Source organism: Bubalus bubalis, chromosome X, assembly GCF_019923935.1.
Source record: "Bubalus bubalis isolate 160015118507 breed Murrah chromosome X, NDDB_SH_1, whole genome shotgun sequence".
Taxonomy (NCBI): domain Eukaryota; kingdom Metazoa; phylum Chordata; class Mammalia; order Artiodactyla; family Bovidae; genus Bubalus; species Bubalus bubalis.
Genome location: NC_059181.1, coordinates 20,497,602 through 20,521,032, shown reverse-complemented (window position 1 = coordinate 20,521,032; position 23,431 = coordinate 20,497,602). Strand labels below are relative to the sequence as shown.

Below are 23,431 nucleotides of genomic sequence, written 5' to 3'. Positions count from 1 at the left end.
AGACTTCAGCGTCCTTGATCTTCCCTGAGGCCGAAGGGCAGGGTGAAACAGTTGCTAATCAGGTAAGTGAGGGAATGCAGAGACAAGGGAGGAGCAGTCAAGAAACTGTAGTGCAGCCTTGGGGCAGGGTCCTGGTTGCACCTCAAGGGATACACATAACAATATAGTTGAGCTTTTCTACAGAATGAAAACCTGTAAGAAATCACGTGATGAAGCACTCCCCATCCAGAGAGTAGGATACGCAGATGCACATCAGGAGACTACCTGCGGCCAGAGTAAAGGAATGCAGGCTCTGCACACACGCTGCTCCTTATCAGCAATCCTTCCCTTGAACCATGGCTATAAAATTCCTCACCAAACCCTCCCTTGTTAGGACACAGTTTTGTTTTTAATTTTTTTCCCATTTGGTCATGCTGCACAGCTTGTTTGATTACAGTTCCCCTGACAGAGGACTGGACCTGGGCCCACAGCAGTGAAAGCGCCAAGTCCTAACCACTGGACTGCCAGGGAACTCCCTGGGACATAGTTTTGAGGGCATTAGCCCACTGTGACCCCCTTTGCTTGGCAAAGCAATGAAGCTGTTCTTTTCTACTTCACCCAAAACCTTGTCTCCAAGATTTGATTTGGCCTTGGTGCACAGAGGCTGAGTTTTCAGCATCACCTCCCTCTCCTGGATCTTTGTTTTTTTTGGACGACACCCACCAAGAGGTGAACTCAGTTTGGGAATAACAATACTGGCCACAGCACAGACACCGCCTTGCTTAGCTAAAAGATAATCAAGGGTTTTTCTATTGTCAAAAACAATCTTGGACAGTGAACCTAAGGAATTTGTTGGGCAGCCAGTGTTTTAGCAGTGAATTCTACAATACTTTTAAGTTAATACTTTTTAGCTAAGACAAAGGCACAGTTAGATAACCCAGAGGCATAGCCCAGCTGTGTATAACCATTCAGGTATTCATAGGCCCAAGGATGATAACTATCACAGACCAAGATGAGACTTGTGGGCACAAACCATTCCTGTTAAGAAAATACCCTTAATGGATTCATTCACAGGGACTTCTGCATTTAGCTGTTAGATTCAGAGGTCACTCAGGTTTTTAACTCATGTGGGAAAAGATTCTCCTAGCCTGAAATAAAAAGTCATTCCAAATTCCAGAGGTTCACTCTCCCCTTAACAATGACCTGGGAGATACAGATGAGGGCATTATCTTTCCAGGCCAATGCCAGAGTAAAGGGAAGAAAGAGAAGAACACTTTCGTGTTTAGCATGAAGTCTTCATCTGGCATCTTGGGAAGAAGCAGTCCACATCAATATCAGCTACTTCTCAATCTCATAGATCTCACTTGGAGGTCTCCAACGTTTGCAGAGGACCGGCTATCAGGTAGGGTCTTCTTCAGCTGTGAGATGTGTTCAAGGCTCAAGTTCCTGAAGTTTGACTGCCATCTGAGTAGTGAAGCAGATATGATATAGTCCCTTCCAAGCAGATTCAAGGGCAGTCTTTGTTCTTAGTGATTCTAAATTAGAAGGGCAAGAGAAAACTGGAAAAGCTAGTTTGGTGAGTTGTAGCCAGATATTTGAGGAAATCAAAAGAATTCAGGATCCAGTTCAGTTCACATATATAACAAAATCTCAAAGACAACTAACAGGACTGAAATCTAATTTCTACATAGGTATAAACATGATTTTTCTTCCCACAATTACCCCCATTTTTTCCCCAAAGATCATCACAGTAAAACTAACCTGCTTGTAATAAACTTTGCCTGATTATTTATGTAAGTAAAGTGGACAAGAAAAGTGACTGATATTTAAGTTCTTTTTAAAATGTCTTTGCTGGAATTTTTTGTTAGAAGTCTCATGCTTTACCTGTAATACCATTATAGTCAAAGTGTAGGTAGTGTTTCCAATTGTGTGCTATTGTATCATCTTGTATGAAAATAAGAATACTCTTTGAGAGTTTCTGAATTCTGGAGGGACTGGGTAGGGAGAAAACATAAGTATTTCATATTTGCTTAGAAAAGTATATCTTACCTAATTGTTGAGTAGCTTAAGAGAAAATATATCTTTAAACCTGGAAAAAACATTGCAGGGTAGCAATATTTTAACACAGTCATAAAAATTATAACTATCCCCATCAGTTAAGTTTCATGTTATTAATTCTTATTCTGCTTGAATCCAGCTTTTCCATTAGTTCTGTCAACCTTGCCTGATAATTTCAAGTGATAGGGAAAGGGATAATTCCAAGAAGCTTGCTAAGTTTTGTTAAGGCCTGTATGATTTGCCCAGTGCTTTTATCACTGGAGACTGTGGAAGATATACCCCAAGTGGTAAACACATTTTCTAATGGTTTCTTTGCCACTGTCAGAGCATTACCCTAACAGCAAGTGAGAAGCTTCAACGATCCAGAAAACATACATACAATAACAAAAACATATTGGTAACCCACAGTAAGTGACAGTTGAAAAAAGTCCCCTTGCAGGTGTTTAAAAGGTCTAGTGGGAGGAGGTCTGAGGCTTGTAGGTACAAAAATAGTTTTTCTTACATGCACTATGGTGGGTGAGAGAATGCAAAAACCAAAAAATCTGGTTTGCCAGGGAGCCAGGAGGAAGCAAGTGGCTGCCTTCATTTTCCCATAACCCTGACTGTTTGTTTAATTCACAGCTATTGTTTACTCATATTAGTTTCTCTGATTCAGGAGCAGACTGCTGCCGTTACGAGGACACCAGAATGACAAAAATATGGCAATGAGGGATCATTTTTTGCAGAAGGAGATTGGACTGCATCTGCATGTGCCAAAATCTTTTTAGATTCTGTTGCTGCTACCTTGAATGAAAGTCAGTTATTGCAATGCTCTGGTAATGAGGTTCAGTCCTTTTAGTGTGACCCTCAATTTTGACAGCAGCAATTTCAGGAAGTAAGACAATAGCAATAAGATCATTTACTTGTCCATTTCTGATTGGGTTGCAGAGGACATCATACAATATTTTAAGATAATGACTAGGATTAAAAGTTACTTTATACCAGGATATATCAGATTTCTAGGAATCTCACAAAATTTCTAGAACACTGATATCCCTGTACAACATAAAGAAAGCTCAGTACTACTTACTTGACAATGCTTCCCATGTAGTTTAATATATCAAATAAGCCTAATTAGTTGGCACTAGTGGTAAAGAACCCTCCTGCCAATGCAGGAGATATAAGAGATGTGGGTTCAATCCCTGGGTTGGGAAGATCCCTTGGAGAAGGAGATGACAGCCCACTCCAGTATTCTTGCCTAGAGAATCCCATGGACAGAAGAGCCTGGCAGGCTACGGTCCATGGGGTTGCAAAGAGTTGGACATGACTGAAGCCAACTTAGGAGTTTAACAAAATTTTGGAATGTCCTAAGGGCCCTCTGGAAATTTTCAAAGTTGGTTTGTGGTCAAAAGACTTCATTTGGAATTTGATTTGGGGAAGTTTATAAAAAATATTTTAAAAACAGTTTTAGAACACTTGCCTTAATAGGATCACAGATCATTATGAAATAATACTTAATTATCTATTAGCAAAACTTAGGACTTGGTTTTCATAAGTAATCAAAAAGCTGATGAACACAGGAAACAGCAAATCATTCTGATAAAACAGAATTTTTGTTTTCTAGGCAGATTACTGAAAAGGTAACAAAAATCTTTTTTTTTACAATTTCTTATCAAGAGCACACCAATGGTCCAATAACACTTTGTCCTTTTAGCAGATGAAAGAAAGCCTGGTTTTAGTTTTATATAAGTATACTATTGATGCTAAATCTTATTTTAGCATTCTTACAATATTTATTGTTTTAGCCAGCTTGATTACAGAAGGCACAATTTTCTCCTTTCCTCTCTTCAACATTTTGCACACATTTAGTTTGTCCTTCATAACCAGAAGTTCTAGTTTAAACAAAATTCTCATTTCCCTTAACAAAATTATCCTTCATACTTTTTTATAACCAAAAACACACAGTACTTTCCTTGCATAAAGAGTTCTTTCCTTTATTATTTCTAATAGTTTCATTATGTATATTAATTAGAATTCTTAACCCTTAGAAACCTTAATTTCTACCAAAAAATAAGTAAGCAATTATGAACTATCCTTTATATTAGCATTCTGAAGATAGGCAAACTTACATAAACACTTTTTATAATTTCTTGAAACATGTGCTTTCTCATAGAAAATTTCTCAGCTTGGCACCAAATATGTTTACAAAGAGATTCAATTTTCATCTTTAGTGTTTCAGCAACAGAAAGCCAAAAGTAGATAAACCTATGTTCAGTAATTAACATTTCATTATTTTATTTGGAAATAATCTAGATAATTAATAAACTTCTATCAGTTAATTTAACACAATGCAAAAGGTTCAAGTTACCAAAAAGATTTTGGATGTTATTTTTAAATACCTCATGAGAAATGCTGGGCTGGAGGAACCACAAGCTGGAATCAAGATTGCCAGGAGAAATATCAATAACCTCAGATATGGCAGAAAGTGAAGAAGAACTAAAGAGCCTCTTGATGAAAGTGAAAGAGGAGAGTGAAAAAGTTGGCTTAAAGCTCAACATTCAGAAAACTAAGATCATGGCATCCAGTCCCATCACTTCATGGCAAATAGATGGGGAAACAGTGGCTGACTTTATTTTTCTGGGCTCCAAAATCACTGCAGATGGTGATTGTAGCCATGAAATTAAAAGACGCTTACTCCTTGGAAGGAAAGTTATGACCAACCTAGACAGTATATTAAAAAGCAGACATTACTTTCTCAACAAAGCTCTGTCTAGTCAAGGCTATGGTTTTTCCAGTGGTCATGATGGATGTGAGAGTTGGGACTATAAGGAAAGCTGAGTGCCAAAGAATTGATGCTCTTGAACTGTGGTGTTGGAGAAGACTCCTGAGAGTCCCTTGGACTGCAAGGAGATCCAACCAGTCCATCCTAAAGGAGATCAGTCCTGGGTATTCATTGGTAGGACTGATGTTGAAGCTGAAACTCCAATAATTGCTTTGGCCACCTGATGAGAAGAGCTGACTCATTTGAAAAGACCCTGATGCTGGGAAAGATTGAGGGCAGGAGGAGAAGGGGACAACAGAGGATGAGATGGTTGGATGGCATCACTGACTCAATGGACATGGGTTTGGGTAGACTCCGGGAGTTGGCGATGGACAGGGAGGCCTGGCGTGCTGCAGTTCATGGGGTTGCAAAGAGTCGGACACGACTGAGCAACTGAACTGAACTGAACTGAAAATATAATTGTTTCTAAAAAGTTTAACTATAAACTTATCCTACTTACATTTATCTAAATCATTTACTCCTCTAAGCAGATAGGGTATGGAGTCCACAGAGAAAGAAAACCAGGCATGGCTTTCTTGACAAAAGAGAAGCCATTTTTGCTTAAGTCATCCACAATGCTTGTTCTTGAACAGGTCTCAGTAACAATGATCTTAAGAGAATAGAAGAACAAACTGTCACCAGAGAATAGAAATGAAAATAGCAAAGATAAGAAATTGATTGTGAAGACTCCCAGTTCTGCTTCAATGGTAAAGACTACCCTGAAGCACTCAACCACTAGATCAAATGAAACCTAAGGGATGATGATAATTGACCTTTACTGACCCTCATGACTTCAACCACCTATAAAGCTTGGACTCTGTCTTCTGTCCCAGTTCTATGCTGAATTCTCCTTGACTCAAGCCCCTTCACGAATATGCCTGTACCCTTACTTACTGCAAGTAATAAATCCTTCCTTTCTCTGCTCTTTGGCTTGGTTATGTCTTTTGGCTTGACACTAACCAAGAAGCAAATCCAGTTTTTCGGATACCACTCCCGACTATGTTTACATTACCTAACAAAACTTCATGGGACATTAGACAAAAATCAGCCATAATTCCAAGTTATTTTTGTTGACGAATTCCATAACAGAGATAACATGAAGTTATTTGACTAATAAGACCAGGTAGAATAAAAGTTGGTTGTCTGCATTATATTCAGTGTTGATAACTTTAAAGACATATGTTAACTAAACCAATGAACTTAAACTACTTTTATTTACCAGAGATTATCCCAGATTACTTGAACTTGAAAAGCATTTGGGTTAGTTTGTTACTGCCCAATCCTTTCAAGTTCTTGGCTTCAAACCAACTAAATAGAGCTCTTACAAATTAAGTTTGGCAATAATACCATTGAGAGATAGAAAAACATCACACATTTATGTAGTCTTAAAATGCCCATTGTGAAACATACTTCTAAGTTTGGCAATAAGTTCATGTGTCCTTTTTCTTAGGAAGAAAGTCTTTTTAGAGGATAAAGCTTCCGCAATGTGAAATCTTTAAGCTAGCGGCTTATTGCTTCTCCCAGAGAAGGGGCTCCAGATGAATGGGTTAACAAATTAATTTACTATATATCTATAGCTATATATGTGTATGTGTAGATATATACAGACAGATGTAAACAGAGAAGTTACAGTTACTAATATCTGTTGAGGATTTGCAAAATTTCTCTTTAGCCCAATTACCAAGTACCTCCTGTTTTATTTTTTCTTCATTTCGATGAGAAACTTCTTCCTAAAGTTTTCAAACAATGGTGCTGAAGAAGATGGGGGTAGAAAATCTACATCACAAAGGCATAGATTAAGTGCAGGTCAATTTTGTTTCCAATGTACTGGTTCTTTTCTGTATTTTGAGAGGAATAGGTGAGGCCTGGGGAATTGGCAAAGAATAAACAGCAGGTGAATTTTAAACTTTGGGAAGGCAGCCTGAATGATAAAGAGGCTAACCTGCTCTAACTACCTTTTCTCTAATTTGCATCTTTCCTTCTGAGTACAAGGTTTTGCTTTAGCTAAAGAGAGAAGGCATTAAAAACATCCCTAGCAGGCTCTGAATATCAAGTTTGGAATTTCAAAAACGTTTAGAGCCTTCTGCATATTACTCAAAATCCATATTCCATTTCATCTGTTTGAGAATTCTTGCTTTTAAGTCACTTTAAAAATGATCTTACCTATTTGGAACATTCTTTATAATGGCCATTGTAATTTCCCTGAAGACTGGCAGCAGGTTAGTAGGTTCCTGGTTGCAAATGGAATTTAACTTACATTTCTATTCCAGCCATATTTTGAAGTGTCCATTCTTTCAGCGACCAAGCTAAGCTCTTAGGCCACAAAACAAGCTTAGCAAGATATTACCATTTTTGTAACTTTCTACAGCTTCCAGAATCACAGTTCTCAGACATAAAATAAGCAAGTGTGCTTATTTTAGACTGGAACGTTCAGCTCTTTGGATGAAAAAGATCCCATTAGTAATTAATCTTTATCTACAAAAAATAAGTCAAAGAAAATGCTAAGATACTGACAGTAAGCAAGTGACGTTACTATGTCCCGGCTGAAAGATGGCCCAGTACACTCTACCACCAACTCTCGTGGACCCTTGGACTGGAGAAAGATTGGACAGACAAACCCAAAGCAATGGGACTGAGGACTGATTCCAGACAAAATGGAGAACTGCAGCAGCCACCAGCAGTGCCAAATGTGCCAACTGGGACCAGAATCAAGGGCTGGGGTTTTTCATTCAAAAACTTGGGAACTGGTCTGAAAGGCTAGGGGCTTGGCTCTGGGCAGAACAATCTGCCAGCACAATTGAGCTCTGGGCAGAATCATCTACCAGCCCAAGCTGACTTGCCCCTAAAATGAAGGCCAATTAGTTTGAGAGCTTGAATGTAAAGACAATGAAGTTCAAACTGAGAGGAACTTACCAACGGCCTTCACAAACAGTGAGAATGACAGTGAACTTGTTGCAGGAAGGGGGACCCATTCCAGAGCTCGAGAGTGGGCTCTTGTCTAACACTTGGAAATGAACTGTCTGAGGAGACACACGAGCTGACAATGCAAGAGACTTTATTGGGAAGGGGTGCCAGGGCAGAGAGTAGCAGAGCGAGGGAACCCAGGACGACTGCTCTGCCATATGGCTTGTAGTCTCGGGTTTTATGGTGATGGGGTTAGTTTTGGGTTGTCTCTGGCCAATCACTCTGACTCGGGGTCCTTCTTGGTGGCCAGTGCATCACTCAGCCAAGATGGATGCCAGTGAGAAGGATTCTGGAGGTTGGTAGGACACATAGACTGGAGTCTCCTCTCTTCTTCTGACCTTTCCTGAATTCTTCCGGTTGGTGGTAGCTTATTAGTTCTGCATTCCTTACCAGGACGTCCTGTTGTAAGATAACTCACACAAGTGTTTATTATGGTGCCTGCCCAGCACAGGCGGTTTCAGTCAGTGGTTCCCCTAACAGACCCACATTTCTTCTTTCTCCCCTTTGACAAAGGGCATCCCTCTTGCTGTTTTACTTGTGCTCTGGATCCCATCTTCTCCCATGATGATCCTTCTTTCTCTAGGTTCTTCCCATTAGCACCAAAAACATGCCTCATGATCCTCCCACTGCTAAAACAATGACAACAAAACTTTCCTAAACTAACCCTACGTCCTTCACCAAGCCCCTTCACACTCTTGCTCCCCAGCCTTTCCAAATGTAACTTCTTGAGGGCATTTTCTGCACTTGCAATCTCTATCTGCACACCTCTCCCTCCCCCTGTCCCCACAACTCCTCCATCCACTACAACCTGGCTCATCTTCTGTACTGCCGTACTGAGGCTGCCCTCTTAAGATTATCTATGAACTAAAGCTAATTGCATGGATATTATGCAGCCTCTCTCAACCACACCTCATATTATTGGTATCTCCTTCTGGACACATGCTCTTCCTTTTGTTTCTCTAATACCAAACTTTTACTTACGATTTACTTACCATAATTTTTCTGAAGCTCCTTCTGTTTCCTCTTCCTTGTACCCTTCTCATCTAAATGCTGGTGATCCTGAGAGCTCTTATCTAGGATGCCTTCTCTTCCCTCTTCATTTTTCTACATTCTCCCCAGACTATCTATCCACTCCCATGGGTTCAACTACATATTTGGTGTGTGTCAGTTTACACATGATAACTCCAACTAATATCTTTCGAGTTCCAGATCTGTATACTCAATGGGCCACTTGAAGTCCTCTCAGGTATTCAGACTCAAGAGGTCTAAATTGAACTGCTCATTTCTTGATGTGTCCTAGTTCTATAAATGGCACTCCCATCATTTAATTATCCAAGCCAGAAACCTGAAGTCCTCTTGACGCCTTCCTGAACCTAAACTATATGAAACCATCAAATATAGTGGATGTACTTTTGAGTTGGTCCTCTTCTTTTGATCTTTTCTGCCACCATTCTATTCTATATCACCATCATCTCCTGCTGAGACTAGTGAAATAGTCTCCTAACCAATTTTATTGCCTCCAGGCTCACTTCCCTTCAACCCACATTTTACCCTCAGCCAAGGTGATTCATTCAAAAATGCAATTCTGTTAATGGTACTCTCTTACTTGAAATTTTCAATAGCTTTCCATTTTTGATTAGGTGAAAGTCCACACTCTCCTTATCATATTTCTAAGACTTGGCCTTGCCACCCCATGCCTACAACACAGGAGTATTCAGAACATTCTTACTGCTTTAAAAATAAATGGTATTATAAAAGAGAAAAATTGTCTTACTTACCGTAGAATCCCCAGAGCCCAGAACATAGTAGGTATGCAATATTTCTTAAATGAAGGAGACAACATATGCATCAGTTCTAGTGAGTGCAGAATGAGGATGAACAAGAAAAATGGAACATTTTAAATCCAATAAGCATCTATTAGAGTAGCATCTTTACAAAAGTCACTCTAAAATCGGGCAAGTTAAAAAACCAACTACAATGATCTTAGAAGCATTTTAAATGGGGGAAAAAGCACACTTAACCAACGTCTTTTAAAACGATTGTTTATTATGAATAGAAAAAGTTCAATTTTTGTAAGATATAAAACACAAATTCATAGTATCCTAACCTCTTATTTTCCTGATTTTAAATTATGATTAAAATTAATGCATATATATGAACAAGTAATCAAGAAATGCAGTATTTCATACTTAATCATATAACTAAAACAGTTAAAGATAAGATACCTACTTTAAAATCAGGACATTTATCTCAAAGACAGATTTTGTTTTTAACCTTTAATACTTAAAATTCCACAGAAATAGGAATTAAAGTTAGAAAATTTAAGAAGCAAAAATAAAAAAAAATATTAATTAAGAATGTGATGAAAACAGTACCTTTAGATAATGATATATATAAGAATAATCTCTAGATATTGTTTAGAAATGAGAAACACTATTTCAATAAAAGTAAAAACTTATCTTAAGGAAAACTAATTATTTAAGTACTTTATCAATTAAAACATGAAATATACTCAGTTCTATATTACTGAATTGAGAAAAAAATAAATAATTGCCTCCTATATAAATAGAAATTATTTATCAAATTAGAGATAATTTCACGTATTATATTTATTCTTTCTAAAAGATATGTTTATGCTTTTTCTTGGCTGGTATGAGAAATCTAAGACTAAACCATCTCTTTTGAGATGACTGGTTAATCATTTGGAGATAGCAAATCACAAAGTTATATGCCTACTTTGCACCAACATCAAAATACACTGCATGTAGATCAACAATGTGAATGCTTGAAAAGTGAAATCATAAAATTATTTCAAGAAAACATTTATGAATATTTATAAAATCTTGAGAAGACTTTCAAAACACATCGTCAAAAGTGGAAAGCATAAGGCAAAGATCGACAGACTATAATAGGTGAAAACATAACAATAAGCATTATATTTAAATGATGTTTTAATATATTCACATGTAACAAATCAAATGGTGGAGCTGAGCTTATGAGGAAAAGCAGTAAGAAGGCAATAATCACCTCCATGCAAAATGGGCAAAGGATGGGGATAAATAAAAAGAATACAATGGCCATTTAAAACTGTTTAACTTCTTTTACAATCAAAGAAATGTGAATTAAAATGAGATGCCATTTTTCCTTACTCAATTAACACAAAAGAATGTAAATGCAACAAGGCAATATGTACATATAAAACTTTGTTCAATTTCAAGATCGCAATTTTTCTTTTCAGTATTATCTTGAAAATTTCTGGAATTATCCAAAATCATAGATATACAGAGAGTTTTAGTTATAAGGATATTCCTCACAGCTTTGTTTATAATATCACAAAATTGGAAATAATAGGGGTCGCAGATTGATTTATGGCATTTAACATTGGAATATTATATATCCATTAAAATAACACTAGCACGGGGGAGCCTGGTGGGCTGCCGTCTATGGGGTCACACAGGGTCGGACACGACTGAAGTGACTTAGCAGCAGCAGCAGCAGAATATTAATAATATTGAAAAATGCTTGTAATACATTGTAAAGTTAAAAAGCAGTTTACCAATTACAATACATGCTATTTTTTTCAAGAAATTTACTTTCATTTAACATTTTCTATAATGACTTACATTTCTTTTCTAGTAAGAAATAGTCTATAAAGGCCTCCAAGTTACTTATCTATCGCCTTCTGTTCTAATTCTCTATTCCCAAAGTAAACTCCTAATTACCAGCCTCTTTCGCCCAGGTATTTCCATAACAGAAAACGGGATGGCCTGAACTGGAGAAGTGAATGTTCTGTATTTTGCTAAGTGCTACCTCCCACTGTAGATTTCTGGTGACACATAAGGCCTAGGAAGAAAACTAGAAGCCTTAGAGGATGGAAACAAAGTGGGTGAAAGGGAAGAAAGAATGCTAGGAATAAAGTATGAAAGTCAAGGACCTGTAAAAGAAGTCAAGAGACAGTCCAATATATTTGCAAACCCTTTGTGAAAATGTGAGTCTTGAATGATGAGAAGCAATAAGAAGGTGATAATCACTGCAGGGAAATATGGGCAAAGGATATGGATAAAAATTTCTACAAAAAAACAGAGATTAAGAAAAATAAGTTTACAAATCACTGTGAAAGGAATGATACTCCAATTAAAAAATAAATTTAAAAAAGTAGTTTGGCATCTTTTCTAACCAAAAAAGTGTAAATTAACTTGTTAAAAAATAAAGCTTATTTTGAAATGCAATATCCCAAACTTTGTACAGCTTTATATTATCTGATTTAGTCCTCAAAGTCTATTCTATCCTGAATTCTCTCTTGTATTGGTCTATCACAGTGCCTTCTTTTGAGTTAAGACAGTTTGGGTAAGCCCAGATTTAAATGTCCGTGTTACTATCATCATATGAATATACCCATGAACACAGGTTATTTTAAATAGTTTCAGTGAACAAAATCCTTAGTTAACATCTTCAATATATTATCTCCATTTTGATTGGGGGAAGAAATGTTTAAAAGGGTCAAGTCCTGAGGATATACTCTGGACAACCAGAGCTAGCTCGAAGGCACTGGAAAAAATGACAGGTCAAAAGGAGGCAAGATCTAATGCCAGTGTGGACTGAGATATGAGGGCAAATTTATGTAATACTTCTGCATTCTGAAAGTAGTTTACATTCATAGCAGTAACTTGAGCATGTTAGGCACCATATGCAGAACTTTATGTAAACTGTTTTATTTAACATCTTATAAAGAAAATACTATTACATTTATTTTAAAGACAGTTCATTTTATACAGAAAAATAAACCTGGATTTCCTACCTCAAACCATATATTCTAGAAATTAAAGATCACATTGTGAAAGTTACAACTCTAAAGCACAGAAAAGAAAGTATAGGATATTGCTATGACTTTGGGACAGGACAGAACTTTGTAAGTAAGACTCACAAAATACAAACAATGAATCAAGAAATTAATAGACTTTACATCAAACTAAAAATCCTTGTTCAACAAAGGATCTCACAAATAAAAATTTACAGATGGGTGATAGACTAGGAAAAATTATTTGCAACATCTGAAATGGACAAGAGTTGATATCTAGAACATGGGTTATTCTGTAAATAAAAAATATTTTAGGTTTTATGGGCCATATGGTCTCTATTGCACCTGTTCAACTCTGTTGTTATAGCATGAAAGCAGCCATAGACAATACAAAACTGAAAGAATATGGTTGTGTTTCAATAGAAACTTATTTATAAAAATAGCCGGTGAGCAGGATTTGGCTTTCAAGCTGTAGTCTCTTAGTCCATAATGTAGACTGTATAAGAAATTCCTATGGATCAGTAAGAAAAATTTAGGATGCTCGATGGAAAACTGAATGAAGGATAACAATAAGCAATTAGCAGAATGAAAAGTCCAAATGGCTAAGCAAATATAGATGTGCAACATTATTAATAATATGAGAAATGCAAATTTAAAGGAAATACCATTTTGCATCAAGGGATCTGACAGAACATGGAAGTCAGATAATTCAGGAGGAGGTGAAGATTTGGGTAAACAAGAAAGCCTCACACCTTGCCAATGAATGTGTGTCAGTTACAGAGAGTCATTAAATGCTAAGTGAAATTATTGTATTTCCATACCCCAAATAAAGGAGAGCTCTTTGATAAAGGGCAGCTGCTGCTGCTGCTGCTGCTAAGTTACGTCAGTCGTGTCCAACTCTGTGCGACCCCATAGACGGCAGCCCACCAGGCTCCCCCATCCCTGGGATTCTCCAGGCAAGAACAATGGAGTGGGTTGCCATTTCCTTCTTCTGTGCATGAAAGTGAAAAGTGAAAGTGCAGGTAACATTTTAATCACACACATTATCTTTATTTCACTATGGATCCAAGGACACCAACATAGACTGTCACTAGTTTACAGACCAGCTGTTATAAACTACTTTCTACCAATGTGTTTTATTTATTTTTTTAGTTGCACTGCATGGCTTGCAGGGTCTTAGTTCTCAGATCCAGGGATTGAACCCAGGCCATGGAAGTCAAAGTGCCAAGTTCTAACCCCTGGACTGCCAGGAATCTGTCTATCAATGTGTTTTAGACATGAAGAAAATCTTAATATCCTTAACATCTAATTCTTTTACAGTTTAGAGTTTCATATCTTTAAGAGGAGGGACTGGCTTCCTGATGCCTGATTAATGGAATGTAAAATTCACAAGAAGTTAAGATAAATTGAGGGACTTCCCTGGTGGTCCAGTGGCTAAGACTCCAGGCTCCCAAAGCAGGGCCCAGGTTCTAACCCTGGTTGGGGAACTAGATCACACATATCAGCAAAGTCAAATAAAAAAAAAAGGTAACATAAAGTGAGATTCAATTTTATAGGATGGAGAGCCAATTACAAGGTTATACTCTTAGATACTTCAGGGTTTTCCCGCCTCTACAGTGTAAAGAGCACTTAAGTACAAAAGTCTGAGAAACACTCAGATAATAAGAAGGGACATTTATTGAATACTCATTGACCTTTGGCTAAATAAAATTAAGATATGAGGGTATTTTTTTTCTTTCTGTAATGGGAAATCTAACTACACAATATAACCTGGTTGGTAATTAGAACTGTAACTTCCTTTAGCTACTTTTTCTACCTCCACCCTGAATATAACCTATTGTAGCATTACATTCTGAAATAAGAGGCCTTCCCCTCATTGAATTCGTTTGCCACGGTCTGATAAAATATACAATGGATTATTCAAATTAGTATGGCCTAAACAGCAAAAGTAGCTTGCATATGTGCTGATTTTAAAAGGTTTACTGTTTCAATAAGCATATCCACATGCTTTACCTTAAAAGTAAATTTGTTACCCAACTCTATTCCAATGGTGAAAATCATTCCCAGAATTCACATAGCTGTGAAATAAGGTTTTTTTTTTCTTCCTGTCTTTTATTACATGTTCAAGTACTTAAAAAGTTAGATTATACTAAAGCATATGTATAGTATTATTTGATGAGTTATTAAAAGAAAATTGGTCTACATTGAATTGTATGCTTTAAACAGCTGAACTTTATAGTGTTTAATTATATCTCAGTAAAGCTGATAGATAATCATCTAGTCTTGTGGCTCTTCACTGTAGCTTAATGGGATCAGAGGCAAAGAGGAGGAGTGAAATGAGGGCTGACCAATCAGGAAGTGGGTTAAATCCCCAGGCTATTTTTTGGCCCTTAGTAACCAAACCATTGGAGAAGGCAATGGCAACCCACTCCAGTACTCTTGCCTGGAAAATCCCATGGATGGAGGAGCCTGGTAGGCTACAGTCCATGGGGTCGCTAGGAGTCGGACACAATGACACAATTGAGCGACTTCACTTTCACTTTTCACTTTCATGCATTGGAGAAGGAAATGGCAACCCACTCCAGTGGTCTTGCCTGGAGAATCCCAGGGACAGGGGAGCCTGGTGGGCTGCTGTCTCTGGGGTCGCACAGAGTCAGACACGACTGAAGTGACTTAGCAGCAGCAGCAATCAAACAATGAGAGGAAGAGAGGGAAGAGGGGAGAGGGGGAGAGGGGGAGAGAGAGAGAGGGAGAGAGAGAGAGAGAGAGAGAGAGAGAGTGTGTGTGTGTGTGTGTGTGTGTTTGTCTGGGAGGTTGTCTCTGTGGACATGGTAGGAAGCACCAGGGCAAAAAGTGAAGAAGAACCAAATACCATAGTTAAAACACTTCTTTTCATGAATTCCTAAAAACATCGCCTAACTTAGAGAAGACTTCTGTCAGACAGTAATGAAACATGATAGTCTTCTTTCCTCATCCATGAATAAGCCATTTCGAAAACAGTAGTGAGAGCACAGGGATTTCACGTTAAAAAGACTTCTTTCTGTGATCTGTCAACAACTTTCATATATGATTGCTTAAGTGAAAACTGAGGCTGAGTTTAGAATCAAGAACTTTAAAGCATCTAAGATTGTACTGTATGTGAAAGGAACAATTTTGACAGAAAAGAATACAAATTAAAAAAAAGACAACACATAGATGTTAAAACATAGAATGCTGATACACATTTATTTTTATTGCTAAACATTGAATGCCAGCAACTATGGTATCTTCAAGTTAAACTCAGTTGTAAGATTTATAGAAAAAAATACCTGGGTACCATTAGTATGTGGACATTCAATAAATACCACAGGACAAACTGATGACTAAGAGCCACATACCCATGAAGCCCCTGTTTAAACAATTTACCATTAGAACAGATGACCTGTAAGAGCAATTATCAAAAGGTCAAGTTTCACTGCATGTCTTTTCAAACAGAGATGCTGAAAAGGATATATACATTCTTTACAGGTTTTAAGTGATTAAAAACAACCCTCAAAAATGTAGACAATGCAGAGTAGAACACTGAAAATACAGTTTTACTGTTGAACAAGTGACAACACAACACTTTCTTCAAATCCTTAAAATAATTCATTTTTTAAATGGCTCTATAGAAACCAAAATGAACTATATTCATAAAGATGATAATCTACCAGGGACACAAAGATCTTCCAAGCTATTTTTTTATGTTAACATACATTTACATGAATATTCAATAACACTTTTTACAGCTTACTTAAATAGAAACATGCTTTTCTAATCCATAAATAACACTAAACATCATTCATTCAACCACATTTATTAAGTAGTTTTGATGTCTCATGCATTGTGCAGGGACAGAAAGATGAGTATGACATGGTCCTTGCTCTAGAAGTGCCCACAATGAGGCTGAAGAGACAACACATAACATTTCCTTTCTTACACAATGAGGCTATTTCTGTAAAAACAGGACTGAACTGCTCAATATCCTAATAGACTGTTCCCAAATTCTGACCCAATGGAGCAGAAGACCAAGGTGTTTAAAAGCCATAAGAAAATGATGTGCTTGTTTTTTTTTTCCATCCAGAGAAAGGAGTTTATGGGTAAGATTTCATCTATTGAATTTTTTTCTGTTTTTTTTTTTAATTATCTGCATGTATATAGCAATTTCATTAGTAAACTGCTTAGTTCATGTAATCAAATCAATAATATAAGTATTTCATGGTAGTCCCCAAGCTTTATTACCTGAATAGGTCTGTGCATTACTCTGCTAATATACTTTAATCCTGAAAGACTGTCTGCCTGAGAATAGAACAAATGCTTTTTCCCTAGGATAAACCAATAATCTGTACAGTTTTTAAGTAGTGGTAATAGAGGTCATTTTAAAAATATTAAAATTATATTCAATATACAATTTCTCTTCAAGAAGGCAGGCAGATTTATAACACAATCTAAAGTTTCTTTAAAAATGATTAAAAAGTTTTATTGCCTAAGAGCAATAAATCTGAAAGAGGTGAACCCCATGAATATCTCACTTAGTGAAAAAGTTGGATACATGACTATTGATGTTTTTGAGCATATGAGAGCACAGATTTTTCATCATAAAAACAGCATGCTCATATAGTTTTAATACCAATAGCTTCACACTGGCCTATTGACTTCCTAGATCCTCCAGGGCTGCATCACCAGTCTGAAAGATCTCAAACTAGGCAGGGCTCTTTCGGGCTTGAGTCAGTCACCAGGCTCCAGCAAATCCACATTTGTTCTCACATGTAGCCATTCTCACTCTACTACCAAGTCTCTTGTGGACCCACAGAGGTAGCTTAGGGGAAAGGCAGAAAGGAAGAACTACGTATTTAATTCCCCAACAGAGAAATATGGAAGACACTGGTGAGGACAGAGTATGCTTCATGGCTTAGAGTAATTGCTTCTTGAAGACAGGGGCCTAGGAGCTAGGTCCAAGGTAGCCCCAGCAGCACAAGAGAAAATGTCTATTCTGGAGCGGTTCCAACCTTTGAAGCTCGTAGAAAAAGGTAACCAGGACTGCAGAAGGTTCTGTGATCTGTGTTGTGATCTGCTGCAAGAGCCAGCTGGCTCAGTTTTGAGGTTTGCCCCTAACTGTTTCAAGCTCACATGCTGCAGGTAGGAAATACCTCCTACAGCTCATTCTGAATGTCAAGGCTGCTGCTGCTTTATGAGGGTATGGGGGAATATTATCAAAGAGGCAACTCTTGGGTGGCAAGACATGTCTCATATTATAGAGTCTACTTCCGAGGTGTTCATTTACTGGGATCATTTAACAAAGATGTTCCCTTTTGCGTCAGCAGTTTCTTTTATAGAATTTTATTAATTGTAATCAGACCTCAGTTGTCAAGAGTACAAAACAACGTGTGTGTTAGTTGCTCAGTCGTGTCTGACTCATTGCAACCCCATGGACTGTATCCCGCCAGGCTCCTCTGTCCATGGGAATTCCCAGGCAAGAATACTGGAGTGGGTAGCCTTTCCCTTCTCCAAGAGATCTTCCCGACCTGGGGATTGAACCCAGGTCTCCAGCATTGCAGGCGAATTCTTTAATATCTGAGCCACTGAATTTTTTTTTTTAATCACTGAATTTTAAAATACTTTTCCAACAAGATTAAAGACAAGAAATATAGACCAAGAAAATGCTCACCTTCCCACTTGGCCAAAGTCTGGTCTTCTTCAAATCTGGATTAATGATGCTTTTTCAGGAAGTTTTTTCTCAATTAATTCTACCCAATTCTGTTTTCCTTTACAGTATTTCAATACAGTATATAGCCACACAAAAATGGTTTAACATGAATTTGCACTTGTTTCAATTGTTCCACAAGCATCTGAAGTTTGTAGGTTCAGTCTATAAAACTAGAATGTAATCATGGAGTATGTCTTTCATTTCTTCTGTTTCTCCCCCATCCCAGAGTTTGGATATGCTGAATAAAGAACTTAAAGTTGTTGGCTAAAATGCAATTTTAAGGAATCACTTTTTATTTCATACCAAGTAAGGTTTTCAGTATTATATATTGTAACTCAGAGATTCTATCAGATGAGTCCAAATATTACCGTGCTGTAACCATCCAGAGGCCCAGGGCCACATTGGCAGCCAAAAGTATACTGCCACCAAGCAAGATGAAAAATCCTATCAGATCTTTGACATCATTGTCTCCAATCACTGAGGTAAGAGTAGCATCTAGGAAAGAGTTTAAAATCCACTGTCCGTCCAAAGCAAAGCAGGGCACTGCATTAACAATTGCCAGAGCTCCCGAGAGGGAAATCAGGTACCTGGTTGCAATCAGTTAAGGAGCCTACTCTGAGGTCTGCATGCAAAGCCATTTCTGGGAGTCAGAAGTGTGTATTTTACGAGGAGTGGATTTGAGATTACAGGGGACTTCTCTCCTTTTTTTTAAAATCTCTGCCTACCAGTAAATGCTATTGCTTCTTAGATCTCTATTTAAAACAAATGATTTGTATTATTTCAAAGTTAGAAAAACTTGACAAAAAATGAAAGCCAACCACCTGTAAACTAAGGCAGTCTGTAACGAATTCCTTGAAAGACTTTCTCTTTAATGATACAAGAGAAAGGAATATGGAAAGAATAAGAAATGAGGGAAAATTCCTCTTCAATCCTTACAAAGTATTGCTTGATTTATAAAGATTTTAGTCCCTTGAACTCTATTTTACTATCATCTGTAAGGTCATAGTGTAAATATCTCTGAGATAAAGCTGCATTCTACAAGGTACAATTTTGACTGTATCCTTTTTACAGTAACTCATTTGTTAACTAATATTTGCTCATTTACTTTCTGTCTCTGTTTTTTTGCAAATCATTAAGGAAAGAAATTAAAGATTTAAAAGTGACAAAAATAAAGAACCTTTTCAAACTGTTCAAATATATTCAAATTCTATATAATAACCAATGAAAAATCTCTTTATATGCAAACATAATATGCTAAAGAACACATGAGATTCTGTGGAGTGCTATTTCAGTAGTGGGAATCAGTTTGATGTCCCTTATGTATTCCTCCATTTGGTCAGAGTCAACAGGCTCAGGAGGGGTGGAACACATCGCCTCATTTAGTAGCTGAAGACTTCATCCTTTATAAACATACTCAAAGGTTTTAGACCTCTAAACTTCAACTCTCAGTTTGTCTTCTAGGTTCTTTCTCTTCCACACCTTAACCTTTCTCTCTTCCCAATCAATCTCTCTTTTCTGACTTCTTCCTTCCTAGGTACAATCTGATCTTTCTCAACTTTAAAGTCCATTTTTTGTGTGTGTTAGCAGTAGATTGATACTTGTAAGGTCTGTTCAAGCTGTCTAGTCAAGGTAAAACTGATCAAGTTCCAAATAGCACACTTTTAAAATCTTTCACATCAGAAAGGATACTTGACAAATGTCTCCACAACCACAGGCAGATCTATGCTTAGAAACTTGAAACGTGGGATAAAACTGGTGATGCTCACTAAAAAAGAAAAATAAGAAATAATTAACATTATTTATACAGGTAAGCAACAGAAAAATGAATTTTACTATGTGGGTATAGACTGGACTAGCCTATTAAACTGATTTGAGAAAGCCCAACCCAAACATATGCAAACAGGCTCGATGGCCCAACTATAAAAGTAAATCAACAATTCTAGAACATCTAATAAAAAGAGTGGGATACAGAAATTCATGTCTCAAAGTACATTTATATTGTGAGATGAGACTAAAATAAAAACTGATTATATACCAACTATGACTACCAAATACAGAGAATGACTTTACACTAGAATTTATATCAAGAGTCCTTATCTTTTCAAAGAGGTATAACCTTAAAATCATGTTCACTCCAACTATTATGTGACTTAATCTTTTTTGGTCTCAGTGTTTTCTTCATTGCTAAAACAAGGATTAATACTAGGGGATTTTTAAGATTTCCTTCACTTTGTGGATTCCATTACTCTGTTTTTGTTAAAACACTTAAAAACTCTGTTATAATTAAATAGAACTCATAGCACACATTTCTTGAAAATTACCTTGAAGAGGGTTATTTCTACATTTGTTGAGGATGTATATAATATCTGTACTCCAGAGACACCTAGTGTCAAAACAATAAATGAGAGAAATGACCCAAGTTGTATCTTAGGATACGACTACAGAGCAATGAGAGAGCCTTTTAAAGAATAACATAAAACCCACATGTCCATCAATTGATGAATAAATACAGAAAAAGTAATATATCCATACAATGGAATATTCAGTTCAGTTCAGTTCAGTTCAGTCGCTCAGTCATGTCCGACTCTTTGCGACCCCATGAATTGCACGCCAGGCCTCCCTGTCCACCACCAACTCCCGGAGTTCACTCAAACTCATGTCCATTGAGTCAGTGATGCCATCCATCCATCTCATCCTCTGTCGTCCCCTTTTCCTCCTGCCCCCAATCCCTCCCAGCATCAGAGTCTTTTCAAATCAATCAACTCTTCACATGACATAGCCAAAGTACTGGAGTTTCAGCTTTAGCATCAGTCCTTCCAAAGAACACTCAGGACTGATCTCCTTCAGAATGGACTGGTTGGGTTTACTTGCAGTCCAAGGGACTCTCAAGAGTCTTCTCCAACACCACAGTTCAAAAGCATCAATTCTTCGGCGCTCAGCCTTCTTCACAGTCCAACTCTCACATCCATACATGACCACTGGAAAAACCATAGCCTTGACTAGACGAACCTTTGTTGGCAAAATAATGTCTCTGCTTTTCAATACGGACTATTACTTCACAATAAAAAAGGAATAATGCACCAACACAAACTACAACATGGATGAACCTTGAAAACATTATGCTAAGGGGAAGAAGCCAATCACAAAATATTCTATTTATAGGAAATGTGTGGAAACAGGCAAATTTGCAGAAACAGAAAGTAGATTAAGTGGTTGCCAAGGGATGGGGTAGGTGGGTGTTGAGAAGTAGAATAGGTTCCTAATGGGTATTAGGCTTTTTGGAGTGGTGAAAAAATACTGGAACTAGACTGTGGTGATGGTTCCACAACTCTGAATATATTAAACACTACTGAACTGTATACTTTAAAAGGGTAAATTATATGATATGTTAATTATATTTCAGTAAAAGTTATTAAAAAGGGAACATATAAAATCTTATACAACAAAATAAGTTAGACTATATGATCTTGTTCAGTTCAGTTGCTCAGTCATGTCCGACTCTTTGCAACCCCATGGATTGCAGCACGCCAGGCTTCCCTGTCCATCACCAACTCTCAGAGCTTGCTCAAACTCATATGTCCATCAAGTTGGTGATGCCACCCAACCCTCTCATCCTCTGTCATCCCCTTCTCCTCCTGCATTCAATCCTTCCCAGCATCAGGGTCTTTTCAAATGAGTCATTTCTTTGCATCAGGTGGCCATAGTATTAGAGCTTTAGCATCAGCATCAGTCCTTCAAATGAATATTCTGGACTGATTTCCCTCAGAATGGACTGGTTGGATCTCCTCGCAGTCCAGTTCAGTTAGTTCAGATCAGTCACTTAGTCGTGCCCGACTCTTTGCAACCCCATGAACCACAGCATGCCAGGCCTCTCTGTCCATCACCAACTCCCTGTGAACTTTGGGTTCACCCAAACCCATGTCCATTGAGTCGGTGATGCCATCTAACCATCTCGTCCTCTGTTGTCCCCTTCTCCTCCTGCCCTCAATCTTTCTCAGCATCAGGGTCTTTTCCAATAAGTCAGCTCTTTGCATCAGGTGGCCAAAGTATTGGAGTTTCAGCTTCAACATCAGTCCTTCCAATGAATACCCAGGACTGATCTCCTTTAAGATGGATTGGTTGGATCTCCTTGCAGTCCAAGGGACTCTCAAGAGTCTTCTCCAACACCACAGTTCAAAAGCATCAGTTCTTTGGTGCTCAGCTTTCTCCACAGTACAACTCTGACATTCATACATGACCGCCGGAAAAACCATAGCATTGACTAGATGGACCTTTGTTGGCAAAGTAATGTCTCTGCTTTTTAATATGCTGTCTAGGTTGGTCATAACTTTCCTTCCAAGGAGTTCAGTTCAGTTCAGGTGCTCAGTCGTGTCCGACTCTTTGTGACCCCATGAATCTCAGGTGCCAGGCCTCCCTGTCCATCACCAATTCCCGGAGTTCACTTAAACACATGTCCATCGAGTCGGGGATGCCATCCAGCCATCTCATCCTCTGTCGTCCCCTTCTCCTCCTGCCCCCAATCCCTCTCAGCATCAGAGTCTTTTCCAACGAGTCAACTCTTCGCATGAGGTGGTCAAAGTACTGGAGTTTCAGCTTTAGCATCAGTCCTTCCAATGAACACCCAGGACTGATCTCCTTTAGGATGGACTGGTTGGACCTCCTTGCAGTCCAAGGGACTCTCAAGAGTCTTCTCCAACACCACAGTTCAAAAGCATCAATTCTTTGGTGCTCAGCTTTCTTCACAGTCCAACTCTGACATTCATACATGACCACCGGAAAAACCATAGCCTTGACTAGATGGACCTTTGTTGGCAAAGTAATGTCTCTGCTTTTTAATATGCTATCTAGGTTGGTCATAACTTTCCTTCCAAGGAATAAGTGTCTTTTAATTTCATGGCTACAATCACCATCTAGCGTGTGAGATGAGTGCAACTGTGCAGTAGTTTGAGCATTCTGTGGCATTGCCTTTCTTTGGGTTTGGAATGAAAACTGACCTTTTCCAGTCCTGTGGCCACTGCTGAGTTTTCCAAATTCCAAGGAGTAAGCGTCTTTTAATTTCATGGATGCAGTCACCATCTGCAGTGATTTTGGAGCCAAGAAAAATAAA

General features: G+C 37.9%; 1 protein-coding gene across 1 annotated transcript in view; it reads right to left on the bottom strand.

The window, feature by feature from the left end:
- Window positions 1-15,793: 15,793 nt before the first annotated feature.
- MBTPS2 (membrane bound transcription factor peptidase, site 2) overlaps window positions 15,794-23,431 on the bottom strand; it is a 47,619-nt gene continuing 39,981 nt past the window's right edge. Inside the window, exons 10-11 of the mRNA XM_025277131.3 lie at window positions 20,014-20,089; window positions 15,794-18,911 (exon numbers count right to left, since the gene is read on the bottom strand). Of these exons, the coding sequence (XP_025132916.1) occupies window positions 18,689-18,911; window positions 20,014-20,089 (299 nt within the window). The 3' untranslated portion in view covers window positions 15,794-18,688. The remainder of the gene's footprint in view (window positions 18,912-20,013; window positions 20,090-23,431) is intronic.